Here is a 21,138-nt window from a genome sequence, read left to right on the forward strand (position 1 = left end):
GACCCAAGGCCCTGTTTGGCTTGCAAGAAAAACATCTCTGAGAAAAAAAAAATTGTTTTCACAATTTATAGGGAAATTAATGATATGATTATGTTTAGAGTGCTGCTATGGAGTAAACCCAAAGTGTAACCTAAAAAATCCCCACATCCCACATGGCATGGGAGGGGTAGTTTTGCCATTTTCATGTAGGAAAAAGCCCAAAATCAGGGTTGGTTGAAGTTGTTTTTTATTTTCCTTCTAAACTTTTCCAGAAAATTCCTGCAATCCAAACAGGGCCTTAGGACATAATTGGCAGCAGTGAAAAATTATTTCATGGAATATTCCTGGGCCAATTATGAAAGAGGAGCTGAGTAGGGTGAGGTAGACACATGGAAATGAATGAGTGGGGAGAGGATGGAGAGAGCATGAGTCATGCTAATTCAAATTCGTTTCCTCCCTGTTTTTATGAGCTTTTCTTTCTCCCACTCCGCCCATGTCTCGTAATTGGCCTACTAATATTTGGAATATTATTTTTTTCACGGTTGCCATAATCAATGTGGGTATGCATGAGTAGGGGACCGTGGGAACGAGTACGAGTTGGTGTACTCGTTCTTCACAGATAGGTGGCCCCATGAAAGGAGCATTACTGGTTCCTCTTGCTTCAATATATGCACCACATGTGCTCCTGTCATGGCACCGTCCATTCGTTAAAAACGAGGAGGGTGTTCCCTGTTCCCTGTGCCTATCATGTTGTTTTCTTAAATAGGAAGAAATAATGACATGAAAATTGATATGAGAGGTCTATCTAGACCCTTAAATGTCCAGTGTACGTACTCGAATTTATTTATCCGCTAGGCAACCACAAGTTTAGCCTGTTACAGTTGGTCCTAGATGATCCCACAATCTTAATCATTAAGGCGTTCTTAGGATACCATGAAGAGAAGCTAATCAACATGCTAAGTGAAATTAAGGGCATGTTTGGCTACCATGAATTTTTATTCCTGGAATATTAGCTTACTCAATTGTGAGGGAGGGGGGGTGATGGATAGACACGACTCAATGAGGGGAGGGTAAGAAAAGCCTTAAATAAAATGTAACAAAAAATCCATCCAAAATATGGTCGATTTTTTTCTTGTTTTTTAACCACTTCTCACAATTTGCTTATTCATGCCCCCTCAAGTCACTCCTCCCACATGCCCTACCCCTCTCTCACCACTTGAGAAACAAATTTATTAATTATTATCATGAAAAAAAAGGAAGTGATATATGCGCCCCTTTTGATTACTAGGGACACCCCAGTGTACGTGCATTCAGCCCCATTAAATCCCTCTGACATGAAGTAAATCAGCCCCTCTGTAGTCATTGACACACTGCTGCTGGGTGTCCCAAGTGATCGATGAAAAGGGGCGCATTTATCATTTCCCAAAAAAAAAATAAAAAAAAATCATGGTTTTCGTTTTCAGCCGTGGCCTAAATCATTGATTTTTGTCAGAATTGATCTCGCAGAAGAGGCATTCACATGGCTTAGATGACTTATGTGGGTCCCAAGGTTAATCGTTAAGATCATAACAATTATTGTTTGTGTGGTAAAACTCATAAACCTCATCCCTCAACCTCTCTAATTTTACACTAAAATTTTAGTGACAAATGCTCTTTTTAGTGCAAAAACATGCCCGTCTCCTAATAGCTTCTTTTTCTTCTCATATTCAAATATTTCACAAAGACACGTCACGATGAGGCGTGAGGAAGAAAGGGAACCAGCCCACTATGGAGACTGCAGGAACCTCCCATTAGTAAGGCCAGTGATGATTGATATGAAGTCAATTCAGAAATACTATTATATTAAATATAGGGAAATGATTTCAGCACAACTATATTTTGATACATACGCTCATGTATCTTGTCTTCTAGTATTTAATTCTCTCTTATGTGCTTTTTGGAACCGTAATAAACCTTTTACAGCTCTTTAAATACTTAAAGACAAGATACATGAGCACATGTTATCAAAACATGGTTGTGCTGAAATCATTCTGCTATATTTACCTTATTTTGATCCTGGCGAATAAGTTTTAAGGTTGAGAGAGAGAGAGAGATGTTGACGGCAAACCAATCACCAGGACCACTTATTCACATGAATCACATCCAATGCAAGAATCTTTGCAGGTTTTGTTTCTTACCTTCGATCATTTTCTCTTTCATATTTATTTTCAGAATGGAGTTCCGTTTTGGAATTGTTATCCTTGATTAGTATGTGCCAATGCAAGACTTTTGGGTATGTTAAGGAGAAGACCCAGTCAAGTCCCAACTCCAAAGGCTATTAACAAGAAAATGGACACCCTACGCCTTTTACATTAGGTCCGCATCCTACGTCACTTCTTAAATGCATTTTCCCTAGTTTATTCTCCCCCTCTCCTCTCACACCCGGCCACGTGAATACATGATACGGTTTCCATGTTTCTTGGGCCATGCCATGGAAAATCTACTATCTTTCCTTGCAAGACCACAACCATCCTGTAGTCTGAATCCAAGAACTTGTGGCCACAACAAAAACAAAGAGAGTTAAAAGTGGTACATAGATCTTGACCCATACATATCTAGTGCTTGATCTAGACCCATACATGTCAAGTGTACATGCTCGAATTTTTTTATCGGCAAGACAACCACAACTTTAGCCTGTTACAGTTGGTCCTAAATGATCTAGAATCTTGATCAATAGGTCGTCTTTAGCTTAAATCATTAACCCATACCGGTGTGGCTCTTTGGCTTAAAGTCATGGGTATGCTCCCCATTGACGCGAGTTCGAATCCCCGCGGCTTACCAGATGGGCATGGTTTACAGGTGATTGCGTGCATCCGTAGGGAATACTCCCGCCTTAAAAATTGGGGTGGGGATACCCTACATAAAAAAAAAGTTAAATGATTGATTTTTGGTAGAACTGATCTTGCAAAGGAGGCATTCATGCGGCACGGGACCAAGATCATGTAAAGGGGGTTACGAGTTTGCGTGTTTGAGTACATGCAGTTTATAGTCAACGTAACATTCACAACATCATAATCTCACCATTCTAGTATTAAATCTCTTCAACCTGTGTTAAAATCAGCTTACGTGATGGGTAATTCATTGTTCTTGATTCAGTCAAATTAGATTTTTTTTTTAGTTTCATTATTGAATTATTGCTCTGACCGATAAGAGAGAGAAGAGGCCAAACACAACACAATCATCTTAAGGGGACAATGGTCAATCTGGGTCAGGGTATTTTTATCATCTTTACTAAAAAACAAAGGCAAAACTGTATTCAGATGCAAGACACTCCATCAGACTTTTCGACAATGTGCGTCTCATCGTATTGAGGGTTGGGTCTTGCTCCAATGAGACAGTGCAATGGACCCACATCATCATTAGATGGCCCACTCATATAAAGTGTGATCCAACGGATCAGTCTGGGTCCGGAGTTTTTATAAGACGTCCTAATGGGTAACAAAGTGAGGCCCCGTGTTTGAGGATCCAAACAAATGATTTGTTGGGCTCCAACGCAAATAGGCTGTGCCCCAAAAATCATCTCCCAATGTTGCCTTGCATTTCCAAAATAAGGAGAGTGAGGACAGAGGATTTTCCACCTATCAGGACATTCATCTGTTCCACAAACATGGAAAGTCTGGATATAACGATAAGAATCTGTATCAAAAGGGCATAACTCAAGCAATAAAGTTAAAACCATTTCTAATGATCAGCCCTCAAACTCAAACAAAACTTCCAGGGACTGTTGGAATTAAGTGACAAGGAAAAACCCTTTTCAACCCAACCACAAATGATAGAACAGAATAGTGAAACAAAAAAAAAAAAAACTATCATTCAAAAAAAAAAAGACTAACTCGCTAAGCCTTATCTGCTTTGGCAGCTGTAGCAGCAGCCTGTCCACGGAGACGACCCGTCCTCCTTGCGGCAATGAGACCCACCTTCTGCCCGGGAGGAGCATCACGACGCACGGTGCTCGCGTGTCCAATGTGCTGGTGGTTACCACCACCATGGGGATGCTCAACTGGGTTCATGGCTACACCACGCACCTTGGGCCAACAGTTCCTCTTTACTCTGTACTTGTGATACGCATTCCCTGCCTTGAGGAGAGGCTTCTCCGTCCTGCCCCCTCCAGCAACCTGGCCGATCATTCCACGACACCCACTTGGCACAATCTTCTTCGCCCCAGAAGGAAGCTTTATTCTGATATGATGAGGATATCAAATAGAATTATTTCCAAAACAAGTGAAATAATAAAAAAAACTCATCAAGACCCTAACATTCTGTTTGAATTACATGATATCTTCAATTCGAAGTAAACTGTATCACCTGATATGATATAATTGTTTTCCAAAGCAGGTTTAATAACATTAAAAACAAAAATCAAATCACAGCCAGGAGTCACCATCAACCCCGACATTCTGTTTTGAGTTGCATGCTATCTTCAATTCAAAATGGGCCACATCTCCTACAATCGGATGATAGATATTGGCAAGCTTCTGGCTCATCTCATTTAAAGCAGACCACGTAGAAAGCAATTCTAAAATCCTTTTTTCTTCGGAAAAATTTATGGCTTTAAATGGACAACAAGAATTCATAACTAAAAAGAACAAAAAACAGAGTAAAACCTGCAGACTAAGGCCCTGTTTGTTTAAGATTATGCTAAGAGATTGACAGTCAAAAACCAATTATTGGACTCAAATTTGGTTTTGGAGTCACAATCGGTTGGAATAATCTCAATCAAACAGGGCCTAAATATGGTTCACATGAAACACGTTGCAGTCAAATCTCTCTACATCGAAAATCCTACACCCAGCAATCAAGAAAGAGTATATTTACATTTTATTTACTCTACGTAATGTATATGTAAATGGGCATTCCAAAGCAATGGTGTTGGATTAAACTGTTAAAGCACTTCCAACTCCTCCACTGGCTTCTAAAATCCATGATATTGCATTCTGTGCCATTGCTTATGCACTTATAAAATTTCAGCCAATGATGAGGGAATCCATCAATAAATTTGAATTGGCACAACAGACAAGTGTACCCAGGCTTCTGACTACCTCACGATCAACATCTTCCGTAAACTTTAGATGTATCATCTGGTAATTAAGTGCAAAATATTTTAGACCTTCAACCCATCAGGCCAACCAAAGAGGACCTTTGAAATGCTTAAAACCTCACATGAGAAAAATAACAATAAAATGCCAATCTGAAGATAGACAGAAACCCAAAAGCAGGTGATTATTTTGTAATCCAATCATTCACTAACAAAGGATCCATGTACTTCCATGATACTATCATGTCTGATCTTGCAGCTATGTTTCTTCAACTTCAGAGCATTGTTTCCTAAGGGCAGCTTTGGATACCACCAAAATTAGTCCTTATTTGCAAATAATATCAGTTTAGGTTAATCGAATTTACAAGGAAAACACTTCTAAAACAGGATCCCTCTCCTCTCTTCGCTCCTCATCTTGGTTCCTTCCATGATGAAAACCTTACTATCAGTCTGAAAAAACTGAGTCTCTTAGCTAGAGTGGACCCCCCCACCCCCTCAAAAAAAAAACCAACCTCGGGCGCGCACACGCGCGCCCACACACACACACACACACACACACACACACACACACACCACCACCACCACCACGCTGACCCCTCAAAAGGTCGGGATAGGGTTATTGCCCACTGAAATGCCCTGAAGCGGAGTTAAACAGAATTAATTACTGCTCAACTCGACTAAAAAGAGATGTTATCATGAATACTTTTCGCCACCCTATATTTAATATAATAGAACGGCTATCAGTGGGTGGCATGGCGGAGGAGCTTAGATACTCCTATATGATTAATAAAATAGATACTCCTGTTTTGGAAGGAAAGTATCCCTAATAAATTCTTAAACATGATAATCTACCATTAACATTACCACCAAAGGTCTTCGGGTGTGTCTATTTTGTCATGTTCTTGGTCTAACTAGAAACAAGTAGGATTCCCAATCACTCAAATATGTCTTCTTAGCTATTCTAGTCTACACAGACGATACAAATGCATTTTTCATGCTGCATTCCTCGAAGATGTTCCCTATTTTTCCATTTATAGGTGACACAATTGTTCCTATGCCATTGGTGTCTCCCATGCCTCTTCCAATTATGGCTGATATTTTACTCATTGATCATTCAGTATTTCAAATCCCTTGACAATCACACGCCCAGACATTGAATACAATGTATAACTAGACAATCCATGCAATTCTCTTGCCTTTACAATTGGGAAGTTTCTCTTGGCCTAGTGAGCTATCTCAAAGGGTCACCTGGAAAAGTTCTATTATATATGAAAGGAAATCAACTACCAGCTACTCAGCTAGTGTACATTTGTTGGAGGTTGTCTAGTAATGTGGGGGAGCTAGAACCTATCAGAGGTGTTTCAATCATCGGCAGTGACCTAATGTGGTTGTCTTCCCTCCTGACAGAGATGGGTGTTGGAGTGTCTACTCTAATGAAACTTTACTAAGACAATTAGGTAGTTATTCACATTGCCTCTAATCCAGTGTTTCAAGAAAGAACTAAACACATCAAAGTTATTTGTCATTTTGATAAGGAATAAGTGACTTCCAAGCTCATTACTACCCCACTTGTTCGTTCTACCTCTCAATTGGAAGATATATTTATAAAAGCGACTAGCAACCTTCCATGATGTCTTGGACCTGTCAGGTGTGTGCGACATCTATGCCAGCTTGAGATGTAAAAGAATTAGTGGTACACTGGGGTCCATATAGGCATTTCATGAGTTTATTGGGGATTTATATGTACTAAAGGCATTGTAGGAATTTTTCCTTACATTATGAAATGCTCTCACTTAAGTGATTCGAGTGTGGGTCCTGCTTGGGTTTTCCCACTTACAAAAGAATTAAAATGTTAGTGGGTTGGGATCTCCAACCTCATGAACACTTTTCCTCTCCGTCTCTTCCCTCCGCATCATGGTCGCAATTCGAAACTAACAAGAAAATGACTTATTCCAGAAGAGTTATGAAGCAAAGGAATTATAAGAATCTTCCCCTATAACTCAGTTAGCTTAAGCAGTTCCAACATTGTGACTGAATGTATAGAAAGTGAGTAGTCTAATGAATTTAAGTACATAGCCATCCTAAGAACTCTATAAAGTTGCTCTCCTTCAAGACAACATACAACAAAATGATTTTAGGGGTTTTCTCTGTTTGCACAAAGTTACTGAAAGACCATTTCTAAAGACATTTAATTTTGCCTCACCATAATGGTATTTTGCGTAAATGGCATTAAAATGTGGGTAGATAAAAAAAAGGAAACACAATTTTGAAAACGAAGGAGACAAGATTCAGGAATTCTAGGAATAGCAAATCCCAATTCCAGATTCGTGCTTCCCTATTTATAGGAATCATGTTTTTCAACCTTAAACCTAGCAATTCCCAGTTTCAGAACATTGCATTTTCTGTCCCACTCTTCCCCATTTTATGCGAAGAAATTCAAATTACACTTCGGTATTGTGATTCCCTAGCATCAGACTCAGACTTCCCACTTTCCAGGGGTGGTTCAGTGGTTCTGGTAATCACGGTTTTCTTTTTAAATTTATGAAAAAATTCATATGTAAAGCAGGAATAAATAATTAAGTGCATAATATTTTAGACCTTCAACCCATCAGGCCAACCAAAGAGGAACCTCACATGAGGAAAATAACAATAAAATGCCAATCTGAAGATAGACAGAAACCCAAAAGCACATGATTATTTTGTAATCCAATCATTCACTAACAAAGGATCCATGTACTTCCATGATAGTATAATATCATGTCTGATCTTGCAGCTATGTTTCTTCAACTTCAGAGCATTGTTTCCTAAGGGCAGCTTTGGATAACACCAAAATTAGTCCTTATTTGCAAATAATATCAGTTTAGGTTAATCGAATTTGCAAGGAAAACACTTCTAAAACAGGATTCCTCTCCTCTTTTCGCTCCTCATATTGGTTCCTTCCATGATGAAAACCTTACTATCAGTCTGAAAAAGCTGATAGTCTCTTAAGCTAGAGTGGATGACCCCCCGCCCCCAAACCCCGCGCTCTTGCGCGCACACACCCCCACCCCCACAATGCTGAAAGCAGATTGTTATGCACGTAACATTCCCCCCCCCCCCCCCCCCCCCCCTTGAAATCAATCTTGTCCCCAAGGTTGGATTATTGGAGAAAAAATTGATTCCACCCGGGTCCCAAATCGTATTGGGCATGACTTTGCTGAGCAACACATCTGACATTGGAGTTCCACCTTAAAAAACAACGACCGTGAACCTTTGAACTCCACCTTCAAAATCTCTTGAGATCAAACTGGAAAAGAAATATGATTTTTTATTGCGGCGCATCGAACCGATGAAATGAGCGAACAACAAAATCAAGATGAGCCTTGGCATGACGTTCCACCAAATTATCTTCACCGGCATCAATTTGAGCATTTTTCAGATTTAGCTTTCTTTCTTCTCACATTTCCTTGATCAGCATGCTAATTTTGTTCAGGCCTTCCGAAAATCGTCGTTGTTCTTCCATAAATTTTGAAAAAAAAAACTTGCAAATATCCCCACGCATTAAATCAAAGATCTCGTGGTATGTAGCCATGGCGCAAGATCGACTGCTCTGATACCACTTGTTACGAACCTAGATCGGTTCGAAACTAATTTGATCTTTTTAGAGGGAAGATCAGCCTCTTGACCCGCTTCGAGGGAAGGGTCGTCCTCCTTGTGCCCAAGACACAGTTCTCTAGAATAATTTCTTCACCCTTAAAACGACTGGTTACATATTATTTAAAGAGAAAACAACTCCCACATACCTAAACATTAGCAACCAACACCCTACGTGCCAACTCCTACACAATAGCAACTTTCCTAAAAACTTGCAAAATGATAAGAACATCCTAAAATCTACCCAAAACCCATGTTGCTTATCTCAAATGCCAGATCAGCATGCTTATCCGAACAACCAAATGAAAGCAAATTGTTATGCACGTAACATTGTCTTCTCTCCTGACAGAGACGGGTGTTGGAGTGTCAACTCTAATGAAACTTTACTAAGACAATTAGGTCGTTATTCACATTGCCTCTAATCCAGTGTTTCAAGAAAGAATGAAGCACATCAAAGTTATTTGTCATTTTGATCAGGAATAAGTGACTTCCAAGCACATTGCTACCCCACTTGTTTGTTCTATCTCTCAATTGGAAGATTTATTTATAAAAGCGACTAGCAACCTTTCATTATGTCATGATGTCTTGGACCTGTCAGAAGTGCGCGACATCTATGCCAGCTTGAGATGTTGAAGAATTAGTGGTACACTGGGGTCCATATAGGCATTTCATGGGGTTTATTGGGGATTTATATGTACTAAAGGCATTGTAGGAATTTTTCCTTACATTATGAAATGCTCTCACTTAAGTGCACTTAAGTGATTCAAGTGTGGATCCTGTTTGGGTTTTCCCACTTACAAAAGAAATAAAATGTTAGTGGGTTGGGATCTCCAACCTCATGAACACTTTTCCTCTCCTTCTCTTCCCTCCTCATCATGGTCACAATTCGAAACTAACAAGTAATGAAAATATGAAAAAAAAATGATTATTCCAGAAGAGTTATGAAGCAAAGGAATTATAAGAAACTTCTCCTATAACTCAGTTAGCTTAAGCAGTTCCAACATTGTGACTGAATGTATAGAAAGTGAGTAGTCTAATGAATTTAAGTACATAGCCATCCTAAGAACTCTATAAAGTTGTTCTACTTCAAGACAGCATAAAACAAAATGATTTTAGGGATTTTCTCTGTTTGCACGAATTCACTGAAAGACCATTTCTAAAGAGTAAAGACATTTAATATTGCCTCACCGTAATGCTATTTTGTCTAAATGGCATTAAAATGTGCGTAGATAAAAAAAAAAGGAAACACAATTTTGAAAACAAAGGAAACAAGATTCAGGAATTCCAGGAATAGCAAATCCCAATTCCAGATTCGTGTTTCCCTATTTCTAGGAATCATGTTTTTCAACCTTAAAGCTTGCAATTCCCAGTTTCAAAACGTTGCATTTTCTGTCCCAAGCTTCCCCATTTTATGCGAAGAAATTCAAATTACACTTCGGTAATGTGATTCCCTAGCATCAGACTCAGACTTCCCACTTTCCAGGCGTGGTTCTGGTAACCACGGCCTTCTTTTTAAATTTATTAAAATATTCATATGTAAAGCATGAATAGGGTGTATGAACAAAGTCACAAACAATTTAGAGAGGAGTTAGAAGTTTAACTTTAGGAGGAATTTTTTTGAGAGGGAGTTGGATCATATATCTAGAATGTTGGAGATGGTGCAGACTTCTTGCTATATCAAGAATTCTAGGGAAGATAAAAGGGTTTGGATCCGGTGCTCCTTTGGGGATTTTAGCTTCAAGTCATTCAACAACCAAGTGTTCCCTGGCCAAGGACTCTCACCTCTCTAAGATTTGGGACATCCCGGCCCCACCCAGGGTCTGCGCATTCGGATGGACAGCCTTCCTAGACAAAATCCTTACGGTTGACCACTTGCGCAACCACAGCATGTTAATCATTGACCATTGTGCCTCATGCGGGGCATTAGGAGAGATGGTTGATCACTCTTTCTTGCATTGTAAGCTGTCCAGGTAGGTATGGAGGAGAGTGCTAAATAGGTTTGACTTGGTTTGGGTATTCCTGTTGAGGATGAGTGACTTGTTAGACTGTAGGTTCTTTGTTACGCAACCGCAACATGTTAATCATCGACCATTGTGCCTCATGCGTGGCATTCGGAGATATGGTTGATCACTCTTTCTTGCATTGTAAGCTGTCTAGGGAGGTATGGAGGAGAGTGCTGAATAGGTTTGACTTGGTTTGGGTATTCCTGTTGAGGATGAGTGACTTGTTAGACTGTAGGTTCTTTGTGCCATATCTAAAGAAAGGAAAGATTCTTTGGAAGGTGTCCATCTGGTTTCTATAGAAGCGCATGGGTTCCACCAGAGCCGAGAAAGCTAAAACTGATTTTTGATGGGTCAAGCATCGGCATCACTAGCCTAGCTAGAGACAGCCTGGTGGTAGAGTGGGACTTCCTAAATGTGATTAGATGGTTGAAGGGGAGCCTTTCCCGCCCGTGGAGATTTGCACATCGAATTGACAAAATTCAGGATCGGGTGTGCTCAGTTCTAGTATTGCCTTCCAGCAACGAGAGCAAATGCAGAGGCAGATAGGCTAGCCAGAGCCGGTGTAGCCAAGGAAAGGCTAGAGTTGTTTATTCTTTTGCCTTCTCGACCTAGTTCTTTTATTGTACATTTTTTTTCTCTACCATTTCCTTCCCCTTTCATGCTTGCTGTATTGACCATTTCGGACACTTGGGTTTGTATTGACCATCTCGGTTGCTTGGGTTTGCCCTTTGGTGCTAATAAAATTTCATCATTTCAAAAAAAGAAACAATATATAGAGGGAATAGTAGGAAAGAAGCCGACCTAGCTGACATGCTCAAAGAGAATATCAAGGCCAATCTAAATTGATACCAATCTGCAGATGATGCATTAACAAGTTGAGTCAGTACCAACAACAGTATAGTGCTGAAAGGAAATGGCTCCATAAAGAGAGCAAATCCCTTTTAAAATTAAGGAATCGGGCTGAGCTTGGTCCTTCATGGGCCATGTCCAGTGCATTTGTTCTCCTCTTTCATCTATAAATGAAAGATTCACCAAAATTTGAAGGCCGAAATATATATTTCTCTTAATTTCCCAATATTCTAATATAAAATAACATCATCAGATCAATAAGGAGCTGAAATCCGTCGTTCAAAAAAATTCATTTATCTCAAGAGCTATAGTCATTATTGCAGGCATCAAATCTCAGATTGGGAATAACTTCCTAACATGAGATACATGCATAGGTAGCCACTTCCTAACATGAGATACATGCATAGGTAGCCCCAATGACAAAAACAATGAAAGGAAGATCCCAACTCCCAAGACTATTTAAATTAAATTGAACTTTTTCCGTCACTAGTAATGGATCAGCTCTAAGCCCTTATCTTTTTACGCTAGTTATGGATGAGCTTACGGAGGGTATCTAGGATGAGGTGCCGTGGTGTATGTTATTTGCAGATGACATAGTATTAATCGACGAAACCAAAGAAGTAAATGCTAAGTTAGAGTTATGGAGAACTACTTTGGAATCTAAAGGTTTTAGACTGAGTAGGACTAAGACAGAGTATATGGAGTGCAACTTTAGTAATGTAATGTAAGGAGGCGGGACGAGGATGTAGTAAATATGACGGGACAGGAGGTAACTCAGAGGGATATCTTTTGCTATCTTGGTTCAATTTTACATAAGGAAGGAGACATTGAAGAGGATGTTAACCCTAGAATAAGAGCAGGTTGGTTGAAGTGGAAGCTTGCCTTAGCAGTTCTGTGCGACTATAAAATCCCTACCAAGTTGAAGGGAAAGTTTTATAAGACAGCAGTGAGGCCAGCCATGTTGTACGGCTCAAAATGTTGGGACACCAAGTACAAGCATGTGCATAAGATGAGTGTAGCGGAGATACGAATGCTTAGATGGATGTGCGGCCACACAAGGTTAGATAGAATTAAAAATGAAGACATTCGTAAAAAGGTGGGGGTGACACCAATTGCAAAGAAGATGAGAGAGCACTGCTTAAGATGGTTTGGACATATCAACGTAGGCCTTTGGATACTACAGTGAGAAGAGGTAACTTTTGCCAAGTTGATGGAGTAAAAAGAGGTAGGGGCAGGCCGAAAACAACTTGGGTAGAAACAGTGAGGAAAGACTTGATAGCTAGGAACATAACAGAGAACATGACCTTGGATAGGATAGAATAGAAGAAAATGATCCACGGAGAAGAACCCAACTAGAGCCAGGATTAGAGCCGGGTAGATTCCTTTCACCTTCTTCATAAATTTATCTAAAGGATTCATTTAGCTGACCCCAACTAGTTTGGGACAAAGGCTTTGTTGAGTTGAGTTGAACTTTTTCCGTCACTGCTACTTCTTGAATGAAGAGACAAAATTCAATTGACACGTCATATTAGGAAAGTATTTACGAAATCAATAAAACACTTTCTAAATTTGTAGAGGGGTCATCCTCACAGTTTTTAAACCCAAAATGGTTTCCATAAGCACGAGCGACACCATTGATCCTAACAAAAATGATTATGCTATAAAATAAGGATCAACAACAATGAGGTTAGCCCCACATAAGAAACCAATAAAAGATTTTTAAAAAAAATCACAGAAAATCCTTATAAAACCCTTATGCTCTGTTTCGTTGCTGGGTTTTTTTTGGTTCCAGGGATTTATGTGGGAGAAAAAAAATCCAAGGAGATTGGTGGGAAAAAAAAAACTTTGTTTGGTTGCTTGAACTGTTGGGAAGAAAAATATTCTTCTCAAGCTTATTTTTGGTTCCTGGGATTATTTTGGGATGGGATGAAAAGGCAATCATTACAAGAGTGGGATTAACAAAATTCACCACACAAGCAATCATTACAAGAGTGGGATTAAAAAAATTCTAGTGCTAAAAGGCAACCAAGCATGGGATGGGACCAAAATTTTACTAAAACTTCCTAGGACAAAAATTTTACTGGCAACCAAATGGAGCATAAAGATAACAAAGAAACCTTATAAAGACCTCCGAAGATACAAAGAAAAACATCAAATACTGATAAGATCCTCAATCGAATACAACCAGGAAGATGATGTATTCTATTAAATATAGCATAAAATCACATAAAATGTTCTCTTCGAGAGGAACGATTTTTCCAATTCACCTTTCGGTTATGCAAGATTTCTCATGTTAGCTCTCTTTTCTCTCAGCTTCCAATTTATCCCTTCCTCATTCAAATTCAAAATCAAAATAAAATTCAAATTAACTACTAGAGAGATTCTCTCATAATCTCCCTCTTAATTATAATCACTATACTACCCTATCATTCTTAGCCATTATTCAAATTCAAATTAACTAATAGAGAGATTCTCTCCTAATGTACCTCCTAATTACAAGCCATTATTCAAATCCAATTTAACTTCGAGATTTTCTCTTAATCTCGTTCCTAATCTTATCCACATACCATTCTTAGCTATTATTCAAATTCAAACGATCTACGGTTGGATTGTGGCAATATTGACCGCTAGGATCAATCATGCATGAATCCTGCCTTGGTTTGTATCATACCTCCCCCCCATTGAAGAAACCTGGTCTTCCAGGTTCATCTTTGAAGTTGTCATCGACCCTACGTTCATCAACCTCGTCCAATCACTTCCCTTCGATAACAAATAATTAATGTTTTACAACGATGCCTTGAACTAAACTTCTCATCGCAATTGTAGCATAAACCCTTATTACAACGTTCTTTAGCCTCGATTGGTCTTAAGCTTAGAAGCAGGAATCGTGCACATGGATGCCGCTCCCATGTGAGAACCGCGATTCCGCGCTCCTCACTAAGGATCGGCTAAGGATCGTGCCCCCAAAGTCTCGGAAAATAAAAATAAACACATAAATGATAAAGAAAAGAAAAGTAAAGAAACACAAAGAGAAAAAGAACACAGATTATGACAGATTTTTCAAAAAAATAGAAACAACAACTAATAACAAAGGATTTACATGATCAGTGAAGAATCTAACCTTATGGATGTCAAAATCTCTGATCTTTTAGGATGTTTTGCAGGCTAACAGATGTTTTGCTCGAAAACACAGATTCAACGAAGGTGATTTCTCCCCACTGCATGCGAAAGGCCCTTCCATTTCTCCCGAATGAAGCACCTCTTTCCAACATCGTTAATGGAGACTGCCGTTTAGCTTAGGGTTTTTTTATTCTTTCATATTTAATTTTCCTAAAAAGCCAGCTAAATGTGTAATAATAACATTCTACCCTCTACAAGAATGAAGAATAGATATTTCTGGAAAAAAGGTTCTTTTGGTAAAAACAAAAAGCCTCATCGTTGAAAGTGTTTTTTGGAACTTTGGAAATTGGAATGTCTTAAAAGTTTGGAAGGAAAAATAACGTTTGGAAAGTTTCTATGAACTCTTTTGATTGCACAGCCTGTTTGGGATGCAAAAATATCTATGGAAAAGTCAACAGAAATACTATTGTTTAATTCTTTGATTGAGAAATGATATATTAGCCCTTTTTTACTTTGAACAGGCACCTACAGTGTATTTATGACTACACTTTTGCACTAGAGGGGGTTGTCCTTAGTAGAAAAGGGGGCAAATATGTCACTTCCCTTCTTGATTTCCCAATATCTTTCCTCTTTAAGAATGATATTTGGCACTCCGTTAATTTGATAAGGGCACTCATTATTTTTTCTAAACATGCCTAATAATAATGTATTAAAGGCAATTGAGAATTACTAAAGTAAATGAATCATAACTATTATTATAATCTCAGCCATCCACTTTTGTGTGAATGACTGAGATTATTCTAACTTAAAATTTAATTTTCTTATCACATCCATTCTAAACATTTACAAATCGAAGGACTGGGATCATCTTATGGAGATTATTTTTGGGCAAATGTGTATTTACATTTGGACCCGATAAATGAACGGTTTAGATCTTTGAACAACATGAGCCCTGATGAATTTTCTAATAAATACTTTTTATATTGTGTCTGTATGTACGTGCATGCATTCTTTTAAAATAGAGTAGGGAAATATGGGCTTGGGTTGGATTAGTGTATGTTAAAGAAAAATAGTTAAGGCCCATTTAATTTGAGCAAAATTACAATGTATACAAAAGTTAAAATAGCATTAAGTAGTTTCAAAGCATGGACAACCAAAAGCCTGACAAATTAGAAAACTCCCACTCCATATACCCCAACGTTGTGTATTTTTTTCCATCCATTACTTTTGTCTTTTCACATCTTTCACTTTTGTTTTTTCCCCTCTCTACATACAAGAATCCCAATCAGTTTTGCCTTTTCTCTCTCTCTCGTCTCCATATGGAACCCTTGCTCCATCAATTTTGCCTTTCCGCCCACTTTTGCCTTTTCAATCTCTCCTCATCTGTGTAAGCAGCACGAGTGCAGTGCAGGACTCCATCAAAGCCATTTTCACTTTCTATTGGTAAGTATAAGCAGCAAGACTCCAAATCCCTTTTCCCTCTCTCCTTTTATTTCTAAGCAACCTGATTCGATACAAGGAGAGCCACACTTTTTTACAGGTATAATGGATGCCTTCCAGACTTCAAACCAAAATCTGGATTTTCAAGAAGCTAGCAATGAAGATGAATATGAAGAGCCATCAGCCACTCCACTTTGGAAATATGTTACTAAGGTTCAATGTGAAGGAGCAAACCCTAAAGGAGGAGGTGGATCAGCAAAATTTGTGTGCAACTTTGGATGCAGATCAGAACCTTATACAGGATCTTATTCACGAGTCCGTGCCCACTTAATTGGTACCTTACCAGGCCAACGAGCTCAAGGAATTCAATTATGTACGAAGTTGAGCACGATAGAGCGCGGGATATTGAAACAAGAAGAAGCAGATGCAAAGCGTGTCTTTGGCGGAAATTCTAAAGCTCGAAAGCCTCCACTAGCAACTCCGGCACTAAAAATGCCCTCTAATACGCCCTCTTCAATGAAGGCAATTGACAAAATGTTTAATATCAGTTCAAGAGAAGAGGTTGATCAAAAGATTGCAAGGTGTCTCTATGGCAATGGTATTCCCTTTCATGTTGTTAGATCTCCTCTTTGGGCAGATATGATTACCGCCATCAATAATGCACCAAAGGGCTATAAATCTCCCAATTATGAAAAGGTGAGGACCACTTTGTTAGACAAAGAGCAGACGAAGATGAGACAGGCACTCAGCCCTTTAATGGAGGATTGGAATACTCACGGCGTATCTATTGTTTCAGATGGGTGGTCTAACCAAAAAAATCAGACTCTGATCAACATCATGGCTGCCTCAGGTGGTAGAGCGATGTTTATAAATGGACATGATGTTTCGTCGATCGACAAATCCGCACAGAATATTGCTGAGTTGTTGTTCAAGGCCATTGATTATGTTGGGCCATCCAATGTGGTGCAAGTAATCACCGATAATGCCTCCAATTGCAAGTCTGCAGGAGCAATAATAGAAAGTAAGTACCCTCACATATTTTGGTCAGGTTGCTTGGCTCATACATTAAATTTATTGATGAAAGATATTGGTAAATCCGAGCATCCATCTTTAGCATTTGTTGGTGAAACATACAAAAGAGGGAAAGCAATAGTTATATATGTAAAGAATCATAGTTCTTGTCAGTTTTTATTTAAAACATTTTCTGATTTGGAGCTTCTGAGGGTCAAGAAAACAAGATTTGCTCACCATTATATAGTCATTCAACGCCTTGTAAAAGTCCGGGCTGCTTTAGTATCTATGGCTGTAAATAGGCAATGGGAAAATCTAAGAAGAAGAGCATCGGCAGACCAACATGACATTGTTCGTAGCACTATTATGGATGATGAATTTTGGAGAAAATCAGAGAGAGTACTAAAAGTGTTGAAGCCTATTTACAAAATGTTGAGATTTTCTGATTCAGATAAAGCGGTGATTGGAGAAGTATACGAACAAATGGATACAATGTTGGGGCAAATTCAGGATACTCTTTCTCATGATCAAGTAATGTATAAGAAGATTCATAATCTTGTGGTGGAGAGATGGGACAAGATGAACATACCATTACATTGTCTTGCTTACGTACTTGTCCCCAAATACTATACAAACTCTTGGCTTTCAAAGCATGCCCCAGGTGGTGTGAAGAGGACAAAACCTCATTTTGATACTGAGGTGCAAAAAGGCTATCTTAAAGCACTTGATAGGATGATTCCTGGACCATCAGAAGTTGCTTTAATAAGGCAACAAATCAGTGATTTTGTTAGTAACAAAGGTGTTTTTGCACAGCCTCAATCTGTGAGTGATAGGGAGACAATGCCAATACTTTCATGGTGGCACTTATATGGTGGACTAGCCCCTGAATTATATTCTCTAGCAATTAAAGTATTGTCACAGAGTGTTAACACCTCTTGTGCTGAAAGGTGTTGGAGTACTTATTCTTACATTCATAGCGTGAAAAGGAATCGACTAAATGCGGACCGTGCGGAAAAACTTGTTTTTGTGCATTACAATCAAAGATTGTTATCAAGATTTCGAGAGGATTATGAAGCATCCTATAAAAATTGGGATGCTTATCCAAGTGATGACAACATTGAGGAAGATATCATAACAATAGAGGCAAGAGAGAAACCATTATCTGATGATGATGATGATGATGATATCGATCCTAGTGATGATGCCGTTCTCTCCACACCACCTACTACCTTAGTCCCACCGTCACTAACTTCCTTGCATCAAACTCCTCCAACTCTTCAAGGTAATTCATTGGAGCAAGCAAGGAGGCGTGTTCAGCAAGCACAAGCAAAGAGGGCGCGGAAATGAAGATGATTAGAAATTACTACTTTTTGTCTTTTTGGTGTATTTAAATTTTGAAATATATATAATGATGGTTGGGAAGTTGGAAATTGATACTTTTTTATGTACTTAAACTTTGAAACATATATATAAAGATGGTTGCAAATTATTATTTTTGATACACTTGAATTTTGAATGACAAAGAAAATATTACACAGGCGCTCCCATGACGCTCCCAACCTTAGATTCTTCTAGACCCCCACGCTCCCCCGCCCCCGCTCCCGCTCCCGCCCTCGCCCCCGCCCCCGCTTCGTGCTTCTAAGGTCTTAAGTGTTCTAGAGGGAGGAAGATGATTACTTGATCCAATTGGAGTCTTCAGGTCTAATAGAGGGTCCCGTGGTGTCGTGGCCCTAGCGTGATATCAAAGATCTTTTCTTGTTAATCGTTTGCATGTGCTAAGCATGCTGCCAACGTTCATCCTGAGCCAGGATCGAACGCTCCAATAGATTCATAGTTGCATTACCTACCATAGAAATGGAATCGATTGCCCCTGATAAGAATCAAACAAAAAAAGCATTGTGCCATCAGCTTCTCCTCTTGAGATCAAGCAAGGGCAATGATGTGCATCAAAGTACCCGGACGTAGTCCTTGAACCTCATGAAGAATGTCCTGTCTAAATCCACTGATAAAGCAGCTCTTTAAGAATGATTCTGTGAGCCCATAGGTTCGATTGGCGAGTCTTTCAAACTGGAGTTGATATTCTCGAACGATGGTCATTTGAGCCTAATCAATGATCCGGTTAAATCTTCAAATTGGCTCGGTCCAAAATGAACACAAAAAGCCTCATCAAATTAAGGTCAGGACAGTGTACCTTTCATCTTCTCCTACCATTGGTTGACCCCTTCTCAAGATGGATGGATACAATTTATATGCGACCTCCCTCTTGTACTTGATAAAATGAGAAGTAATTCTCAGCCCTATAGACCAAGCCAGTCAAAACATCCACATCAAACTTCGGAATATCAAACTTGGGTGGGCATGAAGATGTCGGTGAAAAATATCTTCATATCGTGGGGCTGATGGTGGAGGTCGTGATTAAGGTTGGGGGCTTGATTGTTGTGATCAGTTCTTGATCGAACCAATCTCCTCTTGCATCACTTGTATCAACAATGCTACTTATCAAATCCCACATGAATCGTTGCTACTAACTTGCCAAAATGATCCTCCATGTGATCGATCTCCTTGGCAAGCTTTGTGTTAGTAACCATGGTGGATCGAAATGCACTTATACTAGATGTATTTTATTTTTTTATTTTTTTTTAAATGACTTATACTAGATGATAAGATCCCTAATCGAATACGACAAGGAAGATGATCTACAATTCTATTCTATTAAATATAACTGAAAATCACATGAAATGTTATCTTCAAGGGGAACTATTTTCCAATTCATCTCTTAATTTCTTATTTATCCTATCATTATTCAAATTCAAATTAACTACCAGAGAGATTCTTTCGTAATCTCCCTCTTAATTACAATCACTTTGTTTCTTGGCCATTATTCAACTTCAAATTAACTAATAGAGAGATTCTCTCCGAATCTACCTTCTAATTAGTAATTACAAGCCATTATTCAAATTCAAATTAACCACTAGAGAGATTTTCTCTTAATCTCCCTTCTAATCTTATCAGCATACCATTATTGGCTATTATTCAAATCCAAAAGATTGACGGTGGTAGTGTGGCAACATGGGTGGCGCAATATGAGTGGCTAGGATTAATCATGCATGAATCATGCCTGGGTTTGCATCAAATACCTTTTAACAAAAATCATAAAATACCAAAACAAAAAAAAAACAATTTCTCCCTAAAGTCCTTCCAAAACACCGAAAAAGAATAAAATACACGACAACAAAACATGAAAAAGCAAACAGAGGCAGCATTAACAAATACCCAATTCCCAGAAAAGGATAAACACAAGTGCATACACGAAAGAATGGTGTAAATCTACATACCTAGTGGTGCCATTATCAGGATTATGACTGATAACGATGGCATAATCACCCGAGGCTCTGGCAAAGACACCGCGATCACCAACATGGTGTTCAACGTTGCAGACTACAGCACCTTCAGGGATGGATCGGAGGGGAAGAACATTTCCGACCATGAGATTGGCCTTCTTACCGCAATACACGAATTGTCCGGTGTACATGCCCTCTGCAGCAACGAATAGCTCTTTCTGATGCTTGTAACGGAAAGGGTGTCGGAACGTGACTCGAGCCAGTGGGGCTCCGCGGCCCGGATCGTGTATGATCTCGGTGATGACTCCCTTTAGGTAGCCATTCCTCTCGCCAAAGTCGAGGCTTCGGAACCGGGCTGGGCCCTTTCGGTGGTGGGTGTGGGACTTGAACACCGATCCTGCACCCTTACGCTGGGCTCGGATCACACGCCCCATCTCGGATCCTAGGGTTAGGATTAGGGTTTAAGGAAACGGAGGAAGAAGAAGGCAGTTTACACGATTAAGAAGATTTTATTTGCCCTAGAAAAAGAAAAGGGCGTATTTGGAAAACGGCCCTTCGTTTTTATTTTAATGACGCAATAGATCTAGGGTAATGATATTTTCACCCCCTCTGCAGTAGGAATTCGCCCCCTTATAACGTGAACAGTGGGCAACTTTAACGCTCTCTGCATTTTGACTTCAAATCAATG

The 21,138-nt window shown here is 39.2% G+C and overlaps 1 protein-coding gene across 1 annotated transcript; it reads right to left on the reverse strand.

Moving 5' to 3' along the window:
• Window positions 1-3,682: 3,682 nt before the first annotated feature.
• LOC143882557 (large ribosomal subunit protein uL2) lies at window positions 3,683-20,993 on the reverse strand. The gene is made up of 2 exons (XM_077386028.1): window positions 20,445-20,993; window positions 3,683-4,197 (listed from the first exon to the last, which is right to left on the reverse strand). Exons 1-2 carry the CDS (start codon window positions 20,882-20,884, stop codon window positions 3,855-3,857), a joined length of 783 nt encoding a protein of 260 aa, XP_077242143.1. The 5' UTR covers window positions 20,885-20,993; the 3' UTR covers window positions 3,683-3,854.
• Between the last annotated feature and the right edge of the window lie 145 nt (window positions 20,994-21,138).

This window comes from Tasmannia lanceolata, unplaced genomic scaffold (genome assembly GCF_043159265.1).
Source record: "Tasmannia lanceolata isolate RefF3 unplaced genomic scaffold, GAP_Taslan_0.1 ptg000008l, whole genome shotgun sequence".
NCBI lineage: Eukaryota > Viridiplantae > Streptophyta > Magnoliopsida > Canellales > Winteraceae > Tasmannia > Tasmannia lanceolata.